Source organism: Perkinsus marinus (assembly GCF_000006405.1).
Source record: "Perkinsus marinus ATCC 50983 genomic scaffold scf_1104296955314, whole genome shotgun sequence".
NCBI lineage: Eukaryota > Perkinsozoa > Perkinsida > Perkinsidae > Perkinsus > Perkinsus marinus.
In genome coordinates, this window is record NW_003207807.1 from 115209 (window position 1) to 132765 (window position 17557).

General features: G+C 50.1%; 6 protein-coding genes across 6 annotated transcripts in view; 5 read left to right on the forward strand and 1 right to left on the reverse strand.

The window, feature by feature from the left end:
* Positions 1–4242, forward strand: part of Pmar_PMAR024059 (hypothetical protein) — a gene marked incomplete at its 5' end in the record, with an annotated part of 5128 nt that extends 886 nt beyond the window's left edge. The window contains 15 exons of the mRNA XM_002775792.1: positions 221–339; positions 393–452; positions 495–954; positions 1021–1174; positions 1229–1304; positions 1416–1586; positions 1853–2028; positions 2113–2228; positions 2684–2851; positions 2899–3122; positions 3182–3769; positions 3818–3872; positions 3917–3976; positions 4024–4079; positions 4129–4242. Coding sequence (XP_002775838.1) covers positions 221–339; positions 393–452; positions 495–954; positions 1021–1174; positions 1229–1304; positions 1416–1586; positions 1853–2028; positions 2113–2228; positions 2684–2851; positions 2899–3122; positions 3182–3769; positions 3818–3872; positions 3917–3976; positions 4024–4079; positions 4129–4184 — 2539 coding nt within the window. The 3' untranslated portion in view covers positions 4185–4242. The remainder of the gene's footprint in view (positions 1–220; positions 340–392; positions 453–494; positions 955–1020; positions 1175–1228; positions 1305–1415; positions 1587–1852; positions 2029–2112; positions 2229–2683; positions 2852–2898; positions 3123–3181; positions 3770–3817; positions 3873–3916; positions 3977–4023; positions 4080–4128) is intronic.
* Positions 4243–4339: 97 nt separating this feature from the next.
* Pmar_PMAR024060 (hypothetical protein) lies at positions 4340–6077 on the forward strand (the record flags this gene model as incomplete). Its single annotated transcript, XM_002775793.1, has 6 exons — positions 4340–4487; positions 4548–4620; positions 4669–4829; positions 5579–5766; positions 5800–5960; positions 5987–6077. 6 exons carry the CDS (start codon positions 4340–4342, stop codon positions 6075–6077), a joined length of 822 nt encoding a protein of 273 aa, XP_002775839.1.
* Positions 6078–7978: 1901 nt separating this feature from the next.
* Pmar_PMAR024061 (hypothetical protein) lies at positions 7979–8896 on the forward strand. The gene has a single exon (XM_002775794.1). It carries the CDS (start codon positions 8040–8042, stop codon positions 8721–8723), a length of 684 nt encoding a protein of 227 aa, XP_002775840.1. The 5' UTR covers positions 7979–8039; the 3' UTR covers positions 8724–8896.
* A 2563-nt stretch (positions 8897–11459) lies between these two features.
* Pmar_PMAR024062 (GTP-binding protein YPT7, putative) lies at positions 11460–12820 on the forward strand (the record flags this gene model as incomplete). Its single annotated transcript, XM_002775795.1, has 4 exons — positions 11460–11546; positions 11646–11787; positions 11835–12140; positions 12771–12820. The coding sequence occupies 4 exons, from the start codon at positions 11460–11462 to the stop codon at positions 12818–12820; spliced, it is 585 nt and encodes a 194-aa protein (XP_002775841.1).
* Pmar_PMAR024063 (short-chain dehydrogenase, putative) lies at positions 12506–14438 on the reverse strand. The gene is made up of 10 exons (XM_002775796.1): positions 14382–14438; positions 14249–14341; positions 14130–14205; positions 13908–13998; positions 13789–13862; positions 13612–13728; positions 13493–13566; positions 13282–13446; positions 12695–12803; positions 12506–12650 (listed from the first exon to the last, which is right to left on the reverse strand). The coding sequence occupies exons 1-10, from the start codon at positions 14420–14422 to the stop codon at positions 12510–12512; spliced, it is 981 nt and encodes a 326-aa protein (XP_002775842.1). The 5' UTR covers positions 14423–14438; the 3' UTR covers positions 12506–12509.
* Positions 14439–16697: 2259 nt separating this feature from the next.
* On the forward strand, positions 16698–17548 carry Pmar_PMAR024064 (60S ribosomal protein L18, putative; the record flags this gene model as incomplete). Its single annotated transcript, XM_002775797.1, has 2 exons — positions 16698–17079; positions 17281–17548. 2 exons carry the CDS (start codon positions 16698–16700, stop codon positions 17460–17462), a joined length of 564 nt encoding a protein of 187 aa, XP_002775843.1. The 3' UTR covers positions 17463–17548.
* Between the last annotated feature and the right edge of the window lie 9 nt (positions 17549–17557).

Consider the following 17557-nt stretch of genomic DNA (forward strand, 5'->3'; position numbering starts at 1 on the left):
GGACGAACACACATGCAGTGCACGACAGCGAAAATGGGGTTACCGACGGGGCTCGAGCAAACGTGATGGAATGGCGAACGAAGGCATGAACGTTGACAGGCAGAATGTTTGGCCGAGTGTCGCTTTAGGTGTATGATTTGGGTATATTCCCATATAGTGTTTCAAAAATGGTCAATCCTGTTCCGGAAGGATGGATTTCATACTGGTCTCTTCTCGTTAGGCACCTCCTTCGTGTGGGGTTCACAACTCTTGATGGTGACTTGTTGCTTGGTTCCTCGGACCTCGGCGTGGGATTCGATTCTGGTCTTGACCATAGAATGTACGCACCAGGAACGTCAGGTAATGGAGATCTTGCGATCTTGCATTTCCTCAACGGGGGTCTGTCTCCTCAGCTGCCCCTACCATTATTAAAGGAACCCATATAGCACCGAATGTGCCTGCTGCTGCGTTTGGTAATGATCATCATTTATTCGCCTGGTGAGTTTGGTGAGCAGGTCTCAATGACGTAGTGGCTGTGGTACTGAATGTTGATGGATCGAAGGAGCACGGCAATACGGTATCACTATTCAAGAATGGTGTTCGAGCTGGTCCTCCGGTAGAGTTGCCAGAGAGGTTAATCGGCCAGGATTTGTATCCGACAATAACCTTCAAGAACGTCAGAGTTGAGGCCAATCTCGGGTATAAGGCGGATGACCCGAGGGTGGTTAACAACAACAGCAGCAGCGCCTTTGGTGGTGTGTCGGTCCCTCTACCATTCAAGATTCGATCCTTCCAACAGAGTAGTGAGAATGATGTATCTTTAAACCCGTGGTATAATAATGATAATGGTCGTCAAGCCGAAGCTGTTATGGTCATTGGATTACCTGATGAAGGTGTATTCGATTATGTTGATTATTTCCTTAAACAAAACCCCTATAAATACATCGAACTCTCTGAGAGGACCATGTTCGATTGGTAGGAAAAGGAGGAGGAGGAGGAGGAGGCGGCACGGTCTATCATTTCTGAATTTCCTTTCGTAAGGTTCAAGGCGTCGACCCTCCGCCCGATCCGTCGGGGCCCTGTCGCTTCGAACGACCGTCCGGACTTCCTCTTTGGTGTGCAGCCGCTTGATGAAGGTTTTGTTCGTAAACAGCTCAGGGAATTCACCAGGATGCCTCATGGACGCAAAAATCTGGTCAGATTGAGCGGAGCGATGCATAAGTAGTTGTTGAAATTGTGGTAGTGGTAGGTGCTCGTGGAGATAAGAGGTGGGTTGTTGGAAGAGGAAAGGGATAAGATAATGGAGGAATTCCCAGGAAGAGAACGTAATAACGGAGGGGATGAGCATTAACGTGTCTTGTAGTATTACTGTAGCCACTAAATGCTCGGGGATTCCCGTTTCGTTGCAATTTGTTGTAGCATTGTGAAGGGTGTAGGTACTGCTGTTGTATGTGTTGGTAAACCAACCCCGGATTACTCGGCGTATGTGAAGGAGTTAGTGAGGGAGGAGATTTTGGCGGAGAAGGAGTTGGAGAGGGAGAGGAAGCTTAATGTGATGAAGCATGAGTATAAGGTTAGACAGATGGAAAAAGAGAGAATGAAAAAAGGTAGGTTGCGGGGATCGAACCTGCGTGATCATGTCCATGGGGTCGTCTTCTCCAGCGAATTCTCGCGCATGGGGGGAGTATTTTGGGGACGGGTCTTTCGACACTAGCCGATTTTGGCGGAATTCGGAGAAGTTGTGGAAGAGTTTGTATGTCATTAGCACGCGCCGTGCACGCATGCACAAGATGACATATTTTACTCATACACAGAACCCTAGGATTATAGTGACGGCGGTGTTGGAATTGATTGGTGTTTCCTGTTGTGGCAGTACGTGAGGCTGCCCGAGCTGCTGAGAAGGCTCGTATAGAGGCGGCGGAGGAGGCTAGGAAGAAGAGGGAGGAGGCTGCTGCTAAGGAGGCTGGTGATAAGGAGGAGAAACCTGAGGGGAAAGAAGAGGGAGAGGGCGATCAGACGATGGAGGAAGCTCCTGTGGAGCATAAGAAGGTACGTCGGGGTAGGGAGTGTACTCGTCGGTGTTGTATATATGGGTAGTATGTGGGGGTTTGACATAGGCTGTTGGTGTTTCAGGAGGAGGAGGAGCCTGCGAAGCAAGAGCAGCCGGAAGAGGAGGAAGATGAGGAGGAGGAGCCGGAGCCGACACTGCCTCCATCAGAGGTTAGTGAGGAGGAGATAAAACAACGACTGTAAGTGTAGTACTCTTTGAAGTGGGGGGAAGCGTAAAGGAGTTTACTCTATAATTGGGGTATCTAGTAGATCGGAAGAGTTGATATGGATTTGATAGTCACCTCACATCGTTGTGTCTTACTAGGGTCAAGGGATTATGATAGTCACATTTTCTGATCATCGCTCGTAGTAATAGTACCCACGTTCGCCTATTCTTCGCGCTCCCATCACAGTAATCACTGTGATCGATGGCTTATGTCGTCAAGGTTTAGGATACATTCTTTCCCTTGTCGATGTCACAGAGTATGAAACCTGTTCATCATCACTCATATGTTATGAGTGACGATGGATGAGTCATAAGCCTCTACCCTACACCGGGCATCAGTTCGTAGTTATGTGAGATCTCAAATGGCTCCGGCTGCTAATATCGGTTTCGGTTGTGTCCTTATTAATGAGAATGTTATTGTTATTTCAGGTCAGAAGGTTGCTATAGGAAGATGCTCTTCAGCGACATTAGCCACAAGGCTCTGTCGGAGTGTTATCTTTCCTTTACGTTGCCGCAAGGGAGTGAGAAGACTCCTCGAGGACTGCTGGCATTCGACAGTATCAAGTTTGTGTGGGACGACAGGGCGGTAGCGACACAGTAGGGAATTTTGTGGCGCAGCGGTAGTTGTGAGGCTTGCATTATAGGAGGCTACAGTCGTGGATAAAGTCCCATAAGATTGTGGAGAAGGTGCCGAGTATTACTGGACCGACGGACTGGTTTAAGCAGCAAATGGAGGCGTGGATGAATACCAAGCTGGAATGGAGGAAGGCTCAGAGGCTGTATAAGGAGGAGCAAGCGAAGGCACAGACAGAGGAGAAGGCTAAACAACAGGAGGAGGACGAAGGGGAGAAGGAGGAGGCCACGGAGGGTAGGAGGCTACGATTGGGGATTTTGTAGTGGGGGTTTTGCACGCATGTACATGGTCAGATGCTAAAATGGTAGAGGCTGCACCTGCCGAGGTGGATGTGTGGGTACCGGAGGATGTGTGCGACGTTGATGCTAAGAAGACACCTTTGTTCGGCAAGTTTGAGCTGGTGGATTGGCAATTGATGAATTTACGGTATGAGCTTCACCTTATATGTCACGCCTTTGAGCGTGATGCGACTTCGAAGGATGCCGATATGAAGGGTATTCACAAATCGTTACTGCAGCACTACTACCAGACTTACGTTATGCGGGGGGTGTTGGTGCCCTCCCTTTATGGTGCTCATAGTCTGGAGCAAATACTCGACACTTTGCTGGTGGATACTATTATGATCGATAAGGATGGAGTACTGAAAGCTGTGCATGACATCGATGCACCGCTGTCGACGTTTATACGCTTGACGGAGGCGGCGAGGAGGGAAAGGGAGGCTAAGATAAGCGCTGGGGATGAGAGCGCCAAGTTGAGGGTAATCCAGCCGGTTGTGTCGCATTATGGGAAGGGGGGAGGAAGCAGACGGCCGATGGACTACTCTCGCAGTGGCAAGGGTTATCAGCCTTATCAACCACACAGTGGACCGTATCATGCACGATGTAATGCTGGGGAGAATAGGAAGTGCTCGGTTTATGGTATGTTGTCAGATAATCCAGCTGTGGATGGTCGAGGGTCCGGAGGTGGTCAGCAGTTCCAAAGAGGGTAGTGGGAGGCTTTTGGAGGGTGTTTGGATTTGTGTGCATCAGATATCAATCTGGGGGGAAAGGATACGCCAATGGAGGTCCTCAATCCCAGCAGTACTACGCGTAAGATGGGTGCATGGCTGTCAGTCGGGGGGGAGGGTGGCGGTCAGGTACAAGCGACCGTATGATAGCGGAGCTTATGACGCTTCAAAGAGGCAGAAGGGAGGTGGGGGTGGTTACCGTCACGCGCCACGAAATTATCGTGGTCTTTTTAGGTCCGCCGACTCAGTACTATCAGGGTGGCAAGGGGTACAGTAGACCGAGCCTGTGAGGCTCCTGATGGCGATGTGAAGGGCGGGAGCTTCTGAGTAGTAGTTACTCGATACGAGTTTACTTTGTTATGTCTTGTTGGGTTGGAGGGGTCACTGTATTTCTATCGGGGGTTCGGGTTGGTGTGGTATGGATGCGGTAGCTGTGAAGTTGATAATGGTACAGCGTCCACCAGCTCCCCCACCGCCGACGACAAGGGAGGTGTCTCCCACTGAAAGTGACCGAGAGGAAGAAGCCTTGCCGAATCATGAGGAAGAGCTGTTGGAACTACGGAAGGACGTTATGGTGGCTATTGAAAAGTTATGTAATAATGACGACCTTACAGGTGTAATTTCGTGGCGCGTGACGCTGGTCCTGTGTTTAGATGAGTCCAATGATGTGATGGCGGAAGAGATCAGGTCGGCGTCGAGCGAGGACTTGACGGAAGCTCGAGAATTGTAAGGATGCAGAATTAGTGTTGAAGGGTCCGCTATAGGAGTTCTCAGATATTCCTACATTGAGGAGAACATGGACGTGCTGGAGCGGAAGTTCCGCACGTTACGGGCTATAAATAGGAAGCTGGGCTTGCCGGAGGAAGAGGGCTGTTGCGGTCAGCCGAAAATCAAATTGCCGTTGGGACCCAAGGGCAGTGAGAGTGCGAAGACGAGTGAAGGGGATGGCATTTATCTGTAGTTATAATGTGCTGAGTTGGGGGGCTCTTGTGCAGTATGGAAATTTTGAGGAATTTTTGGGAATACTTGTTGGTTTCTGTAGACCTCTAAGTTGATTAATGTAATTTGTGAGAAAACTTGTGAGGAGCTCAGGTGAGGAAAGCAGGCAAATACTCCAACACTGCTTTTGTGATGGATACGTATTACATGTGTCAAAGTGTGAAATTTTTGGTTTTATATTTGTTGTTGGCTAATTTTGGTATGTCATCAATCGTTGAGAGGTCGGCTCGGCGGGGGTATAGCAACGGTGGTATTTCCTTCCCTTTTTGTTGTTCGTGTCGTAACTGCTCGACGTTGGTCCAGAGAGTGCCAGATGGACGGTTGTTGTTCACTTGGGAAGGGCGAAGGGACGGCAGTAAGCTGCGGAAAGCAGAGGTCTTAGCGGCTCTCACGCCTGGGCGGATCGAAGGGCTCTCCAATGAGGAGCTGAAGCAACACGTGTTGGCAGCGGTGAAGGGCCGGGCTGATTTTGACAGGGCTGGTCGACTGTGGGCTACTGTGCGGGATGAAATTTTGCGGCGCGTGACGGAGTTGCATCCCTCGGATTTGACGGCACTGCTGAACGCTGTAGCTAGAGGAGGGGTGAGGGAGGCTGATCGGCTATGCGAGGCTGCTGCCGCACACGCGTCTGAGAATATCCTCTTGTTCACTCCGGGGTACTTGGCCCAGTTCCTGGCGTCTTTAGGGAACCTTAACGCCAATTCGAGAAGGACTGCGGTGAAGGCATTTCTCGACAACTTGCAAGAACACCTCGTTGAGGGAGCATTAAGTAGTAGGTGGTCGCCTAGGGATGCGGCTGTGCTGGTTGGTGCAGTGGCTAAGATTACTAAGGACGGTCGAGGGTATGAGGATCTGACGAAATTTATAGGGGAGGTATTGCTTCTACCGGAAGTGGGACGGTTTCAGCCAATTGAGTTCGCCACAGTAGCCTCGGGGTTCTCGAGGTTGCCGATGGGATGTGGACGGAAGGTGATGCGGGAGATGGCTAGGGTCCTCCCTGATAGACTCGCTGAGTTTGGTGAGCAAGAACTGTGCAATACGGTGCAGGCCTATGCTCGGCTGGAAATGTGGGAGCTTCCGGTATTTAATGCAGCCTCGGAGGCGCTGATGAAAATGAGGAAGCAAATGTCACCTATAGGGTTGAGCTCGATCGCTGGGACCTATTCGAAGCTACCAAGTGTTGATGTGCGACTGGCAGAGTTTCTGCTGAAACAAGCATTAGCTTGTTTGAATCGGCCGGGGCAAGGTCGTGGGACGTTCCAGCGGCAAGAGCTCTCACTCTTCCTCAACGCTCTAGTCCAGATGTCTATAGTGTCGGGGAAGGCTGTGTTGAGCAGTGAAGGAAGAGGCATATTGGCGATGCTGTTTCAGAGGTATGCTGGGATGGAGTCGTCCAGGGAGGAGTATCGATTTAATGCGATGGTTGCGAGAGCGGTTGGTCGGTGTATTAGGGCTGGGCTGTTGCCGCCAGAGACTCTCGAGGGCCACTTGAGGCCGCCCCTGAGCTCTCAGCCTTCCCCTACTCTGCAGGACTATGCATGTATCCTCAATGCGGCGTTCGATGCGTTGGAAATATCAGAAAGTGGTGCGGTTGACTTTGGTGATTTTACTTGGGTGGTGGAGGGGGTATCGGTAGGGTTAACGAGAGAACCGGAGAACAGTAAACAGATATGCATCTGCATGCACGGGATGGCGGGCCTTGGAGTTGGGCGACGCGAATCTGTGGCGGAAACTGACGAGTTGCATGTTTCCAGAGATGGGGGCGAGGCATTTGCCTATTGGAGAGCTCTCGACGGCGCTGAGGGCGTTGAGGAAAATTTCGAGACGCGGTGACGATTTTAGTGAAATTGCTGTCGCGGGTTGCCGGTATGTTGATGAGCATTTCGAACAGTTGGTGAATTATGAAGTTTTGGATCTCCCCTCTGCCGTTTCAATTTACCACTCCCTTGAAGGGGTTGTGCCGGTCGACCAGGAAACTGCCTCTCGCCGGGTACTGTTGGAGTGGATCACTTCGAGAGCGGCTGGGCTAGACCCGAGGGATGCGGCGTTGATGCTCTCAGCGCTTTCCAATTCACACCGGCATGCTGCCTACCTTGATAAGCTGGTCCCATTGGCATGCCGAGCTGCCGAGCAACTGCATTTCAATGATTTGCTGCATGTGATTCGTGCGTGCTCGTCGTTATCGCTTTCGGAGAGCCAACGGAGGGCACTACTTGAGGCGCTGAGGAAGACTGTGTTGACTGCGAAGTGTTGCACGGGATTTCTCGCAGCAATGGAGAGGCAAACGATCGATAATATGGTCGAATTCACAGATCTGATCGCCGAGAAATTCCGCTCGGGGGACTCGACAACGGCTGAGAGGCTATCTCATTTGGAGGAGTTGGCCGTCTTGGGTCTGCGGGGAGATGCTATGAAATTGCCCAGTATTGATTTCGGGTCTCTAACTCGTCTGCAGCGACTACGGCATCTCGCATGTTCACGGTCATTGTCTTTGAACTACCGTGACGATCCGAGTTGCTATTCTATTGACGGTTGCGTGATGCAACTATATCAGTATGCCCCCGAGCGACTGGCGAGATGGGCGCGAGGACTTGCTCTGGACGGTCACTGCCCTATGGGAGTATTAACCATGGTTTCGCGAGGGGCCTTACGAAGTGCTCCTGGAAGGCGTAATGTTGTACACGTATTGCCATTGGTCAATCTAGAGGCCTTCACTATGGCAGAGTTGTCCATCGTGAAGGAAGCCCTGAACAGCGCTATAAGTGCTGATGATGTGGTGGCTCCGTCGCTCATTCAGGAGAGTGTGTTAGAGTGTCTCAACGCTGTGGTTGGAGGCCGCGGCCTGGTCGGCAGTACACGCTCGGAAGTGTCGGTTTTACGGTATACGGTGGATGCTCTTGTGGTCCCATGATGAGTTGTGAATGTTTCTGAGAATACCTCATTGTGTTGGCCTTCCTGTCTGCAATTGTCATAGGTTGATAATGGATTTTGTGTGCTCCTGTCCCCGTAGCGTTGGGAGCGTCGTCGACTTGTCATCGTCAGGAGCGAGTTAGTGGCGTATCTTGCAATGTAATGATGTTATCTCAGTTTACGGTGTCCACTTATCGACCGTTCCGTGGCACCACCCTGCCCCATCCATAGCAAGGATGTCCGATGCACTTTCATCATCGTCGTCGTCGTCGTCGAGCCGGGCTGGTCACATGATACGCTGGGCATCACTAACGCACATGAGCGCGCATATCTATATGTCCATAATGTTCGCGGTGCTCGGTCTCCTCTCACTGATTCTCTTCATAGTCACCCATTCCGGTCTCTGGTTGGTGCTCTTGGCGGGCTGTGCTACACTCGCTGTGGTGGTCTTCTTGACGAGGCCGACCTACTCTCGAGCCGCTCGTTTAGCAATCGCCAGAGGTGACAGGAAGAAGAAGGTCAGCAAGAAAGTCACCATTGATATTGATAGGGTTGCGCCTGTGACGTGCACTCCCTGTGGTGGCTCATGCTCGATCTGCTTAGGCGACTTCAATTTTGAGCGCAAGCTCTCCTCAGCGTCTACTTCGTCCATTTTGAACTTGCCTGCGAGTGACCTGAGCATCTCGTCGACTAGCACTATCAGTTCGTTGGAGACTGTCGTGAGCAGTTTTGACGCATGCGAGGAGTCTGCCAAGTGTGAGGAGCCTCAGTGCAGAACTTTGCCTTGCGGCCACTCGTATCACGACAAATGCCTTGTGGAGTGGATCAAGCACGAGGGAGATGACTTCTCGTGTCCACTTTGCCGATGGAAGCCCGTGGGGGTCGAGGGCAGCACTGATGCAATCTGCGCGGCGGTGTAAAATGGCGGCGCATGGTCCATTTATCATGCCTATGGGAATGGATACTACTACTATTATAATCAATCTACGCGGCATACTTGAAGTCATTCTATTCAAGTTGGTAACACTGTGATGACGTGTTCGCTGCTGGCCACACAGTCTTCTTTGTTGACGAGTACGGCGTATTGCTGTGTTTTTGTGCTATAATCACTATGGCCCCTTCTCCACTGCCTTGGATATCTGGAGACAGAGTACTTACTGCAAGTAGCAGTGTATTGCTACTGTCGTTTCTCCGTCCCAGTTTTCGCTGCACTCGTCTTACTCGACGGCTTCAATGTCGTCCATTGATATCCTCTATCACTCCTGTTAGCTTAATCAGCTCTATTTGACTGCTGCCTCTTCTTCTTCTTGCAGTATCCATTCTTAACTCCTGCTCTAAGGCTCATTGGCAGGCTCTAGATACTGTGAGTTTCAAGGGGTATATGATCTTGTGGACTCTTGCAACCACTTCTCGAGATAAGTTGTACGTCTCTGTGGTGACGACAACTCGTACTCGACATAACGAGTGGTATCTCAAAGTCAACCGTCGGCTCTTTCTGCCGAGCCAACAGTGCTGATAGTGATGTCTCCCATTCTTGCTCTGCTCCCTGTATAGAAGAAAGGCCAGAGCCTATTTGATTTTCGCTTCGTATTTCTAGAACCAACTTTACCTACCCCTTTCCCCTTAGAATCCTCTCAGTGTGTTTGTAGTAGTATACTTTGTACTCACACACACGAGTAGTTGTTTACTGTTCAGAAGTAAGTGACGGTAGACTCCTACTACTAGTAGTAGAGGCTCTATAAAGGGTTATATTACTGATAGTCCTTACACAGATCACGGCATTCGGTAATTTACACATATTTCTGCAAGCTGCAACATTGGGCGTTTTTATGTAACCCCAGTGTACACACAGCCGCAGCGATGCAGACTCTCTGTCCTCATTAAGACCGAGGCATGAGCTCTATGAAAAGCAGTTCTTAAGTCGACATGTATGTGCTCGTTCGACTAGTGGCGATGTTGTTGAACTCGAGCCGTAGTACTATTGTTGGTTAACTCTGCTTTATGTATTATGCTTCGTGCCCTCACTCCTTCTTTGTTTCCTATCTAGAGAAATGGGGATAGCATTTCTCTGGTAGGACATTCTGGTGGTGTTTGTTGTATTTGTCATTGCTCCACCACGGCAATGCCACGATCACGGCGCTCACCATAAATGTTGTTATCTGGCCTAGGGCGAAATGCTCGGCCAGTGTACATTCTCTAGTAGCTCGCACTTTTTCCCTCAGAGGATAGCGAGTTATGCAGTCAGGATAGAGAACAGGTTATCGTCTCGATCTCATCTGGTTGTGTTGTGAATTAATATCCACATCGGAAAATTAGTGTATTGACGTAGATTTCGAGGAGGTGACTGCAGTCAGCGTGACAGCCCGGAGTTGTTAGCTATTAAGTGGTATGTAACCCTAGTAGTGTAACGTATGTGATTGACGTCGTTTCTGGTGAGTGCCGAGATCGATCACTGGTCACTGGTTTTCAAGTGAAGTCGTATACTCCCTTGTCAATATATAGATGCGAACTCGAAAACCTGTAGTGGTGTGTTTACCGTCATGGCCGTCTCGGACGACGTCAGTATTTCTGGGGGGTCGACTGGGCTCTCCTTGGCAACAGAACTGTCCGACTCGAAGGATAGCACCAGTGAGAAGATTCGTTTCCTCTTGAATCGCAACCCTTTTGGGAGAATGTGTCGTTAACTTACCGAAGACTTGCCGAACGTAGGCCCGAAAGCTGTTGACAGTGCATCGAGAGAGCCTACATATACCGACACTGAGCACATTCAGTCCTGTGAACAGCATTCCGGTGAGCAAGTCGTCTCTCAAGGAACTCACGGGGTGTCTGAAGTGTCGGTCTATTATGGGTATTTGTCATACGATGAGTTGTCGTAGAGTAGACATACTATACTCTCATCACGTACCCCATCGTCTCGTGTCGTTTGATCTGCTTCTCGGTTGCAGCTATGAAGGTACCAAGTCCTCACGATGAGGACGATGAGTCGAGTGAGAAGGGTGGGCTGGGATTAACGTCGTCCAGTGAGAGCCCCGAGGAGGATCGATCGAGTAGCCTGCTGTCGAGTCCGATCACCAGTGAAGAGGAAGGAGAAGAAAGGAAGCTTGCTCCTGGTGTATCTAGCATAGCTGTTATGTCGTCCCCGAGAGAATATGCCCAGCGAGGTTCTCGAGGTATGGACTTGATTTCTGCGACAGGTAGCCACGTTCTACCTGGGCTATTCTATTGAGTTTTTGTAAGCTGACTGGAAGTCTATTGCACTTCTTTGTACAATGGCCGACAATTGGCATTCAATCCGAAAGGTGGTTTCTCATAGTGAGAATAGTATCAGGACGAAATTGACACTGGAAGTGTTCCTTTGAGTCAAGGGCCTTGACTCGGTAGCTTGACTGTAACCATCGATTCGGTGAGGAAGCCTTAAAACGAACCGAAGCCCGAACTGGTACTTGAATACTTTTGAAGTATCCACGATCCGAGTTCGCTGCGGCCGCCCTGCCCTCGCTAGCCTGTAGGTATCTTGAGGAATTACCCGACGACGGCACCGGCCATAGTGAAAATCATCAAGGTGGTCATATTAGGCGATGCGGCAGTTGGGAAGACCTCTCTCATACAGAGGTATAGTGATGTTAACGAGGTGTGGTATGAGTCTCGACAGATACATGCACGGTAGCTTTTCCCATCACAGCTACAAGCCCACAGTGGGGGCGGACTTCTATAGCAAAAAGTTGGATATTATCCCTGATTTGGTAGCGGGTTATCGATGCACTGTAAACATGCAAATCTGGGATACGGCTGGACAGGCAGGGGAGAAACCATGATGTGGATTCCTCATCATTCATTCACAGGAGCGATTCCGATCACTGGGAGCATCCTTCTATCGGGGAGCTGATGCTTGCATTCTGGTCTGTGATGTTTCCCGACAATATGGGCTGAAGAATGTCCTCGATTGGAGGCGCGATTTCCTCAAGCATGCCGATCCTGATGAGCGTGAGCCCACCGCCATGGTATCTCCCGGAATGAGGTCAGTTCCTCAGCCGAGAAGTTCCCGTTCGTTTTCGTCGCAAACAAAACAGACCTCCCCGAGCATGCATTCACGGAGTCTGACGTGGTTGAGCTAATCACGGAAATACGCAAGGAGTATCCCTGCTGTGCCGACTACCCCGTGGTCATGGCTTCCGCCGAGAACGGGTCGGGAGTACGTCAAGTCTTCGAGCTTGCCGGGACCGCTGCTGTGCAACGAGCAAATGAGAACGATCGACGGTTCTCTCCTCAAGGACTTCCGGGTGGGTACAATAAACAATGCAGGGAATTACGCACTCAGTTAGCCACGCGTATTGAGGGTAAGAGGATTCTGATGGATTTTTTTGGAAATTCTTGTTGGTTTTCGCTTACACTGGGTTGGAATTCTCATAGTGTAGTGAGGAAACTCCTGAGCTTGGCTGAGGAAACCGAACATATATTCCAGCACTGCCATGAAGACCTCCATGTTTGTCGCTCAGGTGATTGTGACCCAACGGGTGCAGGAGCAATAATGCTAGCGGCGGGTGTACAGAGTGTGACTCGACGAGGCGTCTGTGGTGGATGCTGAATCTCCGTTACCCACGAATATGATGTCTCATTTCACACTATCGTCCCTTGTAGTGTTACACTAGTAAACATAGCAACATTTTGAGATCGGAGACTAAGACTAGTCGACGATAACAAATACTTCAATATATGAACAATAACGACAACGTCGTTAATACAGCAAGTACACAAACGTAGGGGACGAGGCGTTTCAACGACGAGGGGGTTGGAGAGGGGTCATTGATTTTCTTGCCATACCGTCGGGCCATCTTGTTGAGGAACAACTGAGGGAATGGCGATGCATAGTGTACTCCTCGGATAGTGTTACTTCTGGAATTATATTCCGAAATACAATAGCTAATTTGCCGCTGGCTTGACTGGTTACAACTTCACGATACCCGCAGGCTACCTTGGAGAGGATGTCGTTCGCGACGTACCTGTAAGCATGACATGATATAGTGTGGGCAAGTCAGAGTGATGTGCATAGCCTTGGGTCAAGGGCCTTGACTCAAGGCCCTTGACCAGAGGGCTTATCTGAGAATAGAAGTTGGGGAAAGATGGGTATGATACTCTGGCAATCTAGCAACAGGAAGGAGGGACATCTAGACTAGAGAGATAGATTCCCACTGAAGCAATGAGTCGATAGTACTATGGACTCATTGCTGACAATTTGTCACTAGTGCTTTGAATCCTACTAATTGTAGGATCATGATTGTCTATTGTTGATAACAAACATAATGCTTGATGTCCCAAGAACATCCAGTAAATTCCAACAGTAAACTCGTAATTTGGCATGGGCGACTGAGGGGCTTTTCGGAGCATAAGATGTTCGTGAGGAATCATATCCGAGTTCTTAGTTCCATCATTCATCATATAAGTTACATCACTTCGACTGAAAGCTCGAGGGTTTTCTACTCGGGGCTTGATCCACTGGCTGCGTTCTGATCATGTACACCATTTTTCGAGCCATCACTGAGCATAGCGTTCTCGGAGTGCTCAGAGTTGATATAACCAGGCAAGCACATAGTCACGCGACCAATGCCACCGGCCTCCATTTCTGCGCGGAGACTGTCGAAATACCTGATGAAATAACAATGCATCGGTACCCTTTGATGCGATGCCTTACCCGAGCTGTGCGTGCTTGGCTGCTGCGTACGCGGAACGACCACCCTGGCCGAATTTCCCCTGGACGCTAGAGACCTGCAAAGATATTGCCTTAGTTGAATTGAGCTCAAGTGGGCTTACCTGTACCAAGTGAGGAGGAAACTTTCGACACTTAGCCGTTTCATACCATTTTGGGAGTAGACCTTTGACGATAGCAACTTGACCGAAGAAATTCACTTGCATATGCTCACGAAGCACCTGAGAGGTCAAAGGTGGAGTCCTCGGGAAATCTCGGCTCTCTGAATGACTGATGGATACCTCCATTGAAGTGTCTAGGGCTGTCCCACGATAGCCAACTCCAGCACAGTTGAACAGGACGTCAACTCCTTCATCTGATGGGACTAGATCAAGTTCAGCATGCTCAGAAAGGGGTGTACCTCCACAAAGCGACGTGACGGTCGCAGCAATGGCTGATAGCTGCTCATCAGAGGATCCAGCCAAGTCTACTGGTATGGTCTCGACTGCCACCTAGAAAGAGGCACCACTGTGCTGAAGTAAACCGACACTGAGATCCTCGTCGCCGTGGATTCATGAGAGTATAAGAAGCCGTTGAAAAGAAGCGGGCCGCGCCTAATATAACGATAAGCTAGTAGTACTACCGCGGGATTCACAGCAGCCGCTAACTCCTTCAATGCCTCTAGCCTCGCTCTCCGTCGAGCACTCACCACCAACACACTAAAGCAACCAAGATCATGCCTTGCGCACTGATCGGGTCTACCGTGGCTTCGCGCTCTTTATCAAGTGTGTCGCTATGGCCCTTCCCAGACCAGACGAGGCGCCGACTACCCAAACAGCTTTACCCTCGAAGTATCTAAGGTTGTTTAATTTCGGTCGTGCCAGTGTACCGTTACTGAGCAGTTCTCTCGCTTATGACCGCTGAGGCCTCAATCATTCGTCCGAGTTCAACTGTGTAACTCCAACCATAGATACTACTATGAACACAACAGCTACTGCTATCAGGATTCCACACAAGGGGGAAATGCTACACAACTTGGTATAAATGAGTCATTCCCGGGCATTGACAACAGTGAGTGGTGGCGGTGGTTTCCATGACGCACTGCTGCCTCGACGGTGAAGACCTCACATGGTACATTGTTCAATCGTACATTTTCATGAGCTTCCCAGCTTCCCATGCCAGTATACATTCTTCATCCAATTTCCGCTCGATCTCCGCCTTGCTCGGGACCTTGGCCCGCTTCTTCGGGTTAGCTGCTGGTTGGCTACTGTCACCAGACGATTCATCGGAGGATTCCCGCTTGAGTTGCCGTATTGGAGCAGTGTAATGGAGCTTCTCACACGTAGAGCCTGACGTAAAACACAAGAACAATATCCGGTCCGGGAAGTTCTGAGAGGTAACAGGAAACCGCGCCCCTCATATTAGTGCTAAATTGATGCTGTTCTTACCCTTATCACAAAATCCAATCTTTTCGAACGACTTGCAGACAGGCGTATCAATCTTTTTATTAACGTGCAAATACTGGCATTTGCCAGCCATCGGGCATGTGCCATGCCGTAAGAATATTCCGCATTCTGGAGTTCTCCGAGGGTCCTTTGATCCCGCTGTATCGGGATGAGTGAGTGTACACCTCCCACCACGCGAACAGGTCCCGTTAGCTAACCACCCTTTACAGAAAGCTACTGAATTGCGATCGTGATAGTGGTAGCACTGATCGCCGTAACGACAATACCCGGTCCTAGTGAAATTGAGACATAACTGGCCAGAAGCCGACGGGTATTTTCCCCTGGTAGATGCTAGCTTAGCCGCAGGAGCTGACTCGGTGGCGGTTGGCAACCGAATGTTCGGCCACCGAGTGACGAACCCTCCTCGATACCCAGAGGTAGTAGAGGACTGGTAGAAGGACGTAGTGGAGATTGGAGGATGAACGACGCCTTGCATAATGTACTCGACAAAGGAAAAGGCTACACTCTGGGATGGCTATACAAGAAAACAACTATGGGCGAACAACTTGCAGGGAAAAAGTAACGGCACAATTCATTTCTCGCTCGCCCTAAACTCGAACACCGGTTGCGGCTCGTCAATTGAAGCTCTTACAGTACCCAACAGAAGTATAGGGTCTAAGCCTATGTCTTAGGGTCCATAGGAAGTGCTGATCCCTGAGCCCCGAGAGTGATACGCTTGCAGCATACTTCAATTCTGCGAACCTTTACGTTCACAATGGCTAGACCCTCAAGGTTCGCTAAGAAAGCTGTCAAGCGTACTGCATCCAAGGGGAAGAAGAGAGTCGTCAAGAAGGCCTCTACTGCTGGTCGCAGTGCCAAGAAGTCCGTGAAGGGCTCCATTTGAAAGAGCGGGAAGACTGCGGCAACTGCTGCCAAGGCTTCGTCTAGATCGGCCGGTTCGTTTGTCTCGCTGCGTAATTAGGATAACGAACATACCTCTTGAACCCCATTTATCAATTATATACGTGAAGTCGATATCGACTTGTTTTAATTGAGTACTGCTTGCTGTCTGGATTCCTGCTGGGGCTCTATGACATTCAGTAATCTCATTGCGTGTAACAGTACTTGTATTGTGTTAAGGTCGGGCATGGAAACCCCGTACGTACCAATTGATTCGGCAGATGACACCTGTGGGGAGTTTTTAGTCGCTTTGAGATCACGAGTAGCTCCTGAGTTAAGACTTCGCGGTTTGCATATCAAATGTGCACTATATATAGTGTGCTCAATGGCTGTCCATGCGAGCAGATCTGCTATTCATCTGAGTACATCTCGTGCCCTCGTGTTGTCTAGTTATCATACAAACTCAGCTCACTGTTGAGAACTCCTTAGTGTCGTCATTGTCCTCACGTATGCGGCGTGCGAGTTAAATTTGCGTGCGTGTTCTCTCAAAGGGAGTAACCTGACAATGTTAATGAGACCGTAAGGCTTTTACCCTCCGAGGTAAACGATAGGGGTTGAATCGACATTTTGGTCGTAGAGGAACAGTCCCTTGGGCCCGTATTATGAAAACCATTTGCGGCATTGGTGTCTTAAACCCAGCTGTAGCCACCCCATGACGCGTTGAGGCCTATGGGAGGGCAGCGTAGGGTCAACTGAATCTTGCGCAGTATCGCATCGCTCCGCCGTGACGCTCCTCACATCGATCACATGATCGATGATCCGCAGCTGTGGCCGATCTGTTGAGCACAGGTACTAATCCATTCGCCATGGGTATTGATCTAAAGGCTGGTGGGCGCGTGAGGAAGCCCGGTCGTCAGACCATCAAGACTGAGAACCCCTACATCCGCCTGCTCTGCAAGCTCTACTCCTTCTTGGCTCGTCGTACGGAGTCTAGCTTCAATGCTACTATCTTGAAGCGTCTCCAGACCTCTAGGAGGAACCGTCCTACTCTCTCCCTCTCCAAGTTGGCTCGCCACATGAAGGGCAAGGAGGACAAGATCGCTGTTGTTGTTGGCACTATCACCGACGACGCCCGTCTATTCGAGGTCCCCCAGCTCACCGTCTGCGCTCTCCGTTTCTCTGAGACCGCTCGTGCCCGTATCGTCAAGGCTGGTGGCTCTTGCATGACCTTCGACCAGTTGGCTCTCAGTAAGTATAAGGGACCGTCTCCTCAGCTTTTCGTGGGAATGAATGTGACTGAGTTTCAATGATGAGATTTAATCTGATGCGGTTAACAGACCTATATTCTGGTGATACCCTTACCAAATCTGAGGATTCTCTCGCATTTTAAAGTCGTTGTGATGTTCTCCAATTTCGTCCGTCTAGCTTGCACTTTGTTTTGCTTCTCAGAGGCTCCTACTGGCTCTAACACCGTTCTCCTCCGTGGTGCCACCAAGTCCCGTACTTGCGAGCGCTACTTCGGCAAGGCTCCCGGTGTTCCTGACTCCGATACTAGGCCCCGCGTTCGCTCTATCGGTCGCAAGCGCGAAAAGGCTCGTGGTCGCCGGAAGTCTCGTGGATTCAAGGTATAAACTATCACTGGTTTTCCTCGACCCCAAGGATTATGAGAAGACGAATGGCAGGTTTGACGAACACTCACCCCCAGTACCTTGTGGCCGCCGTAAGG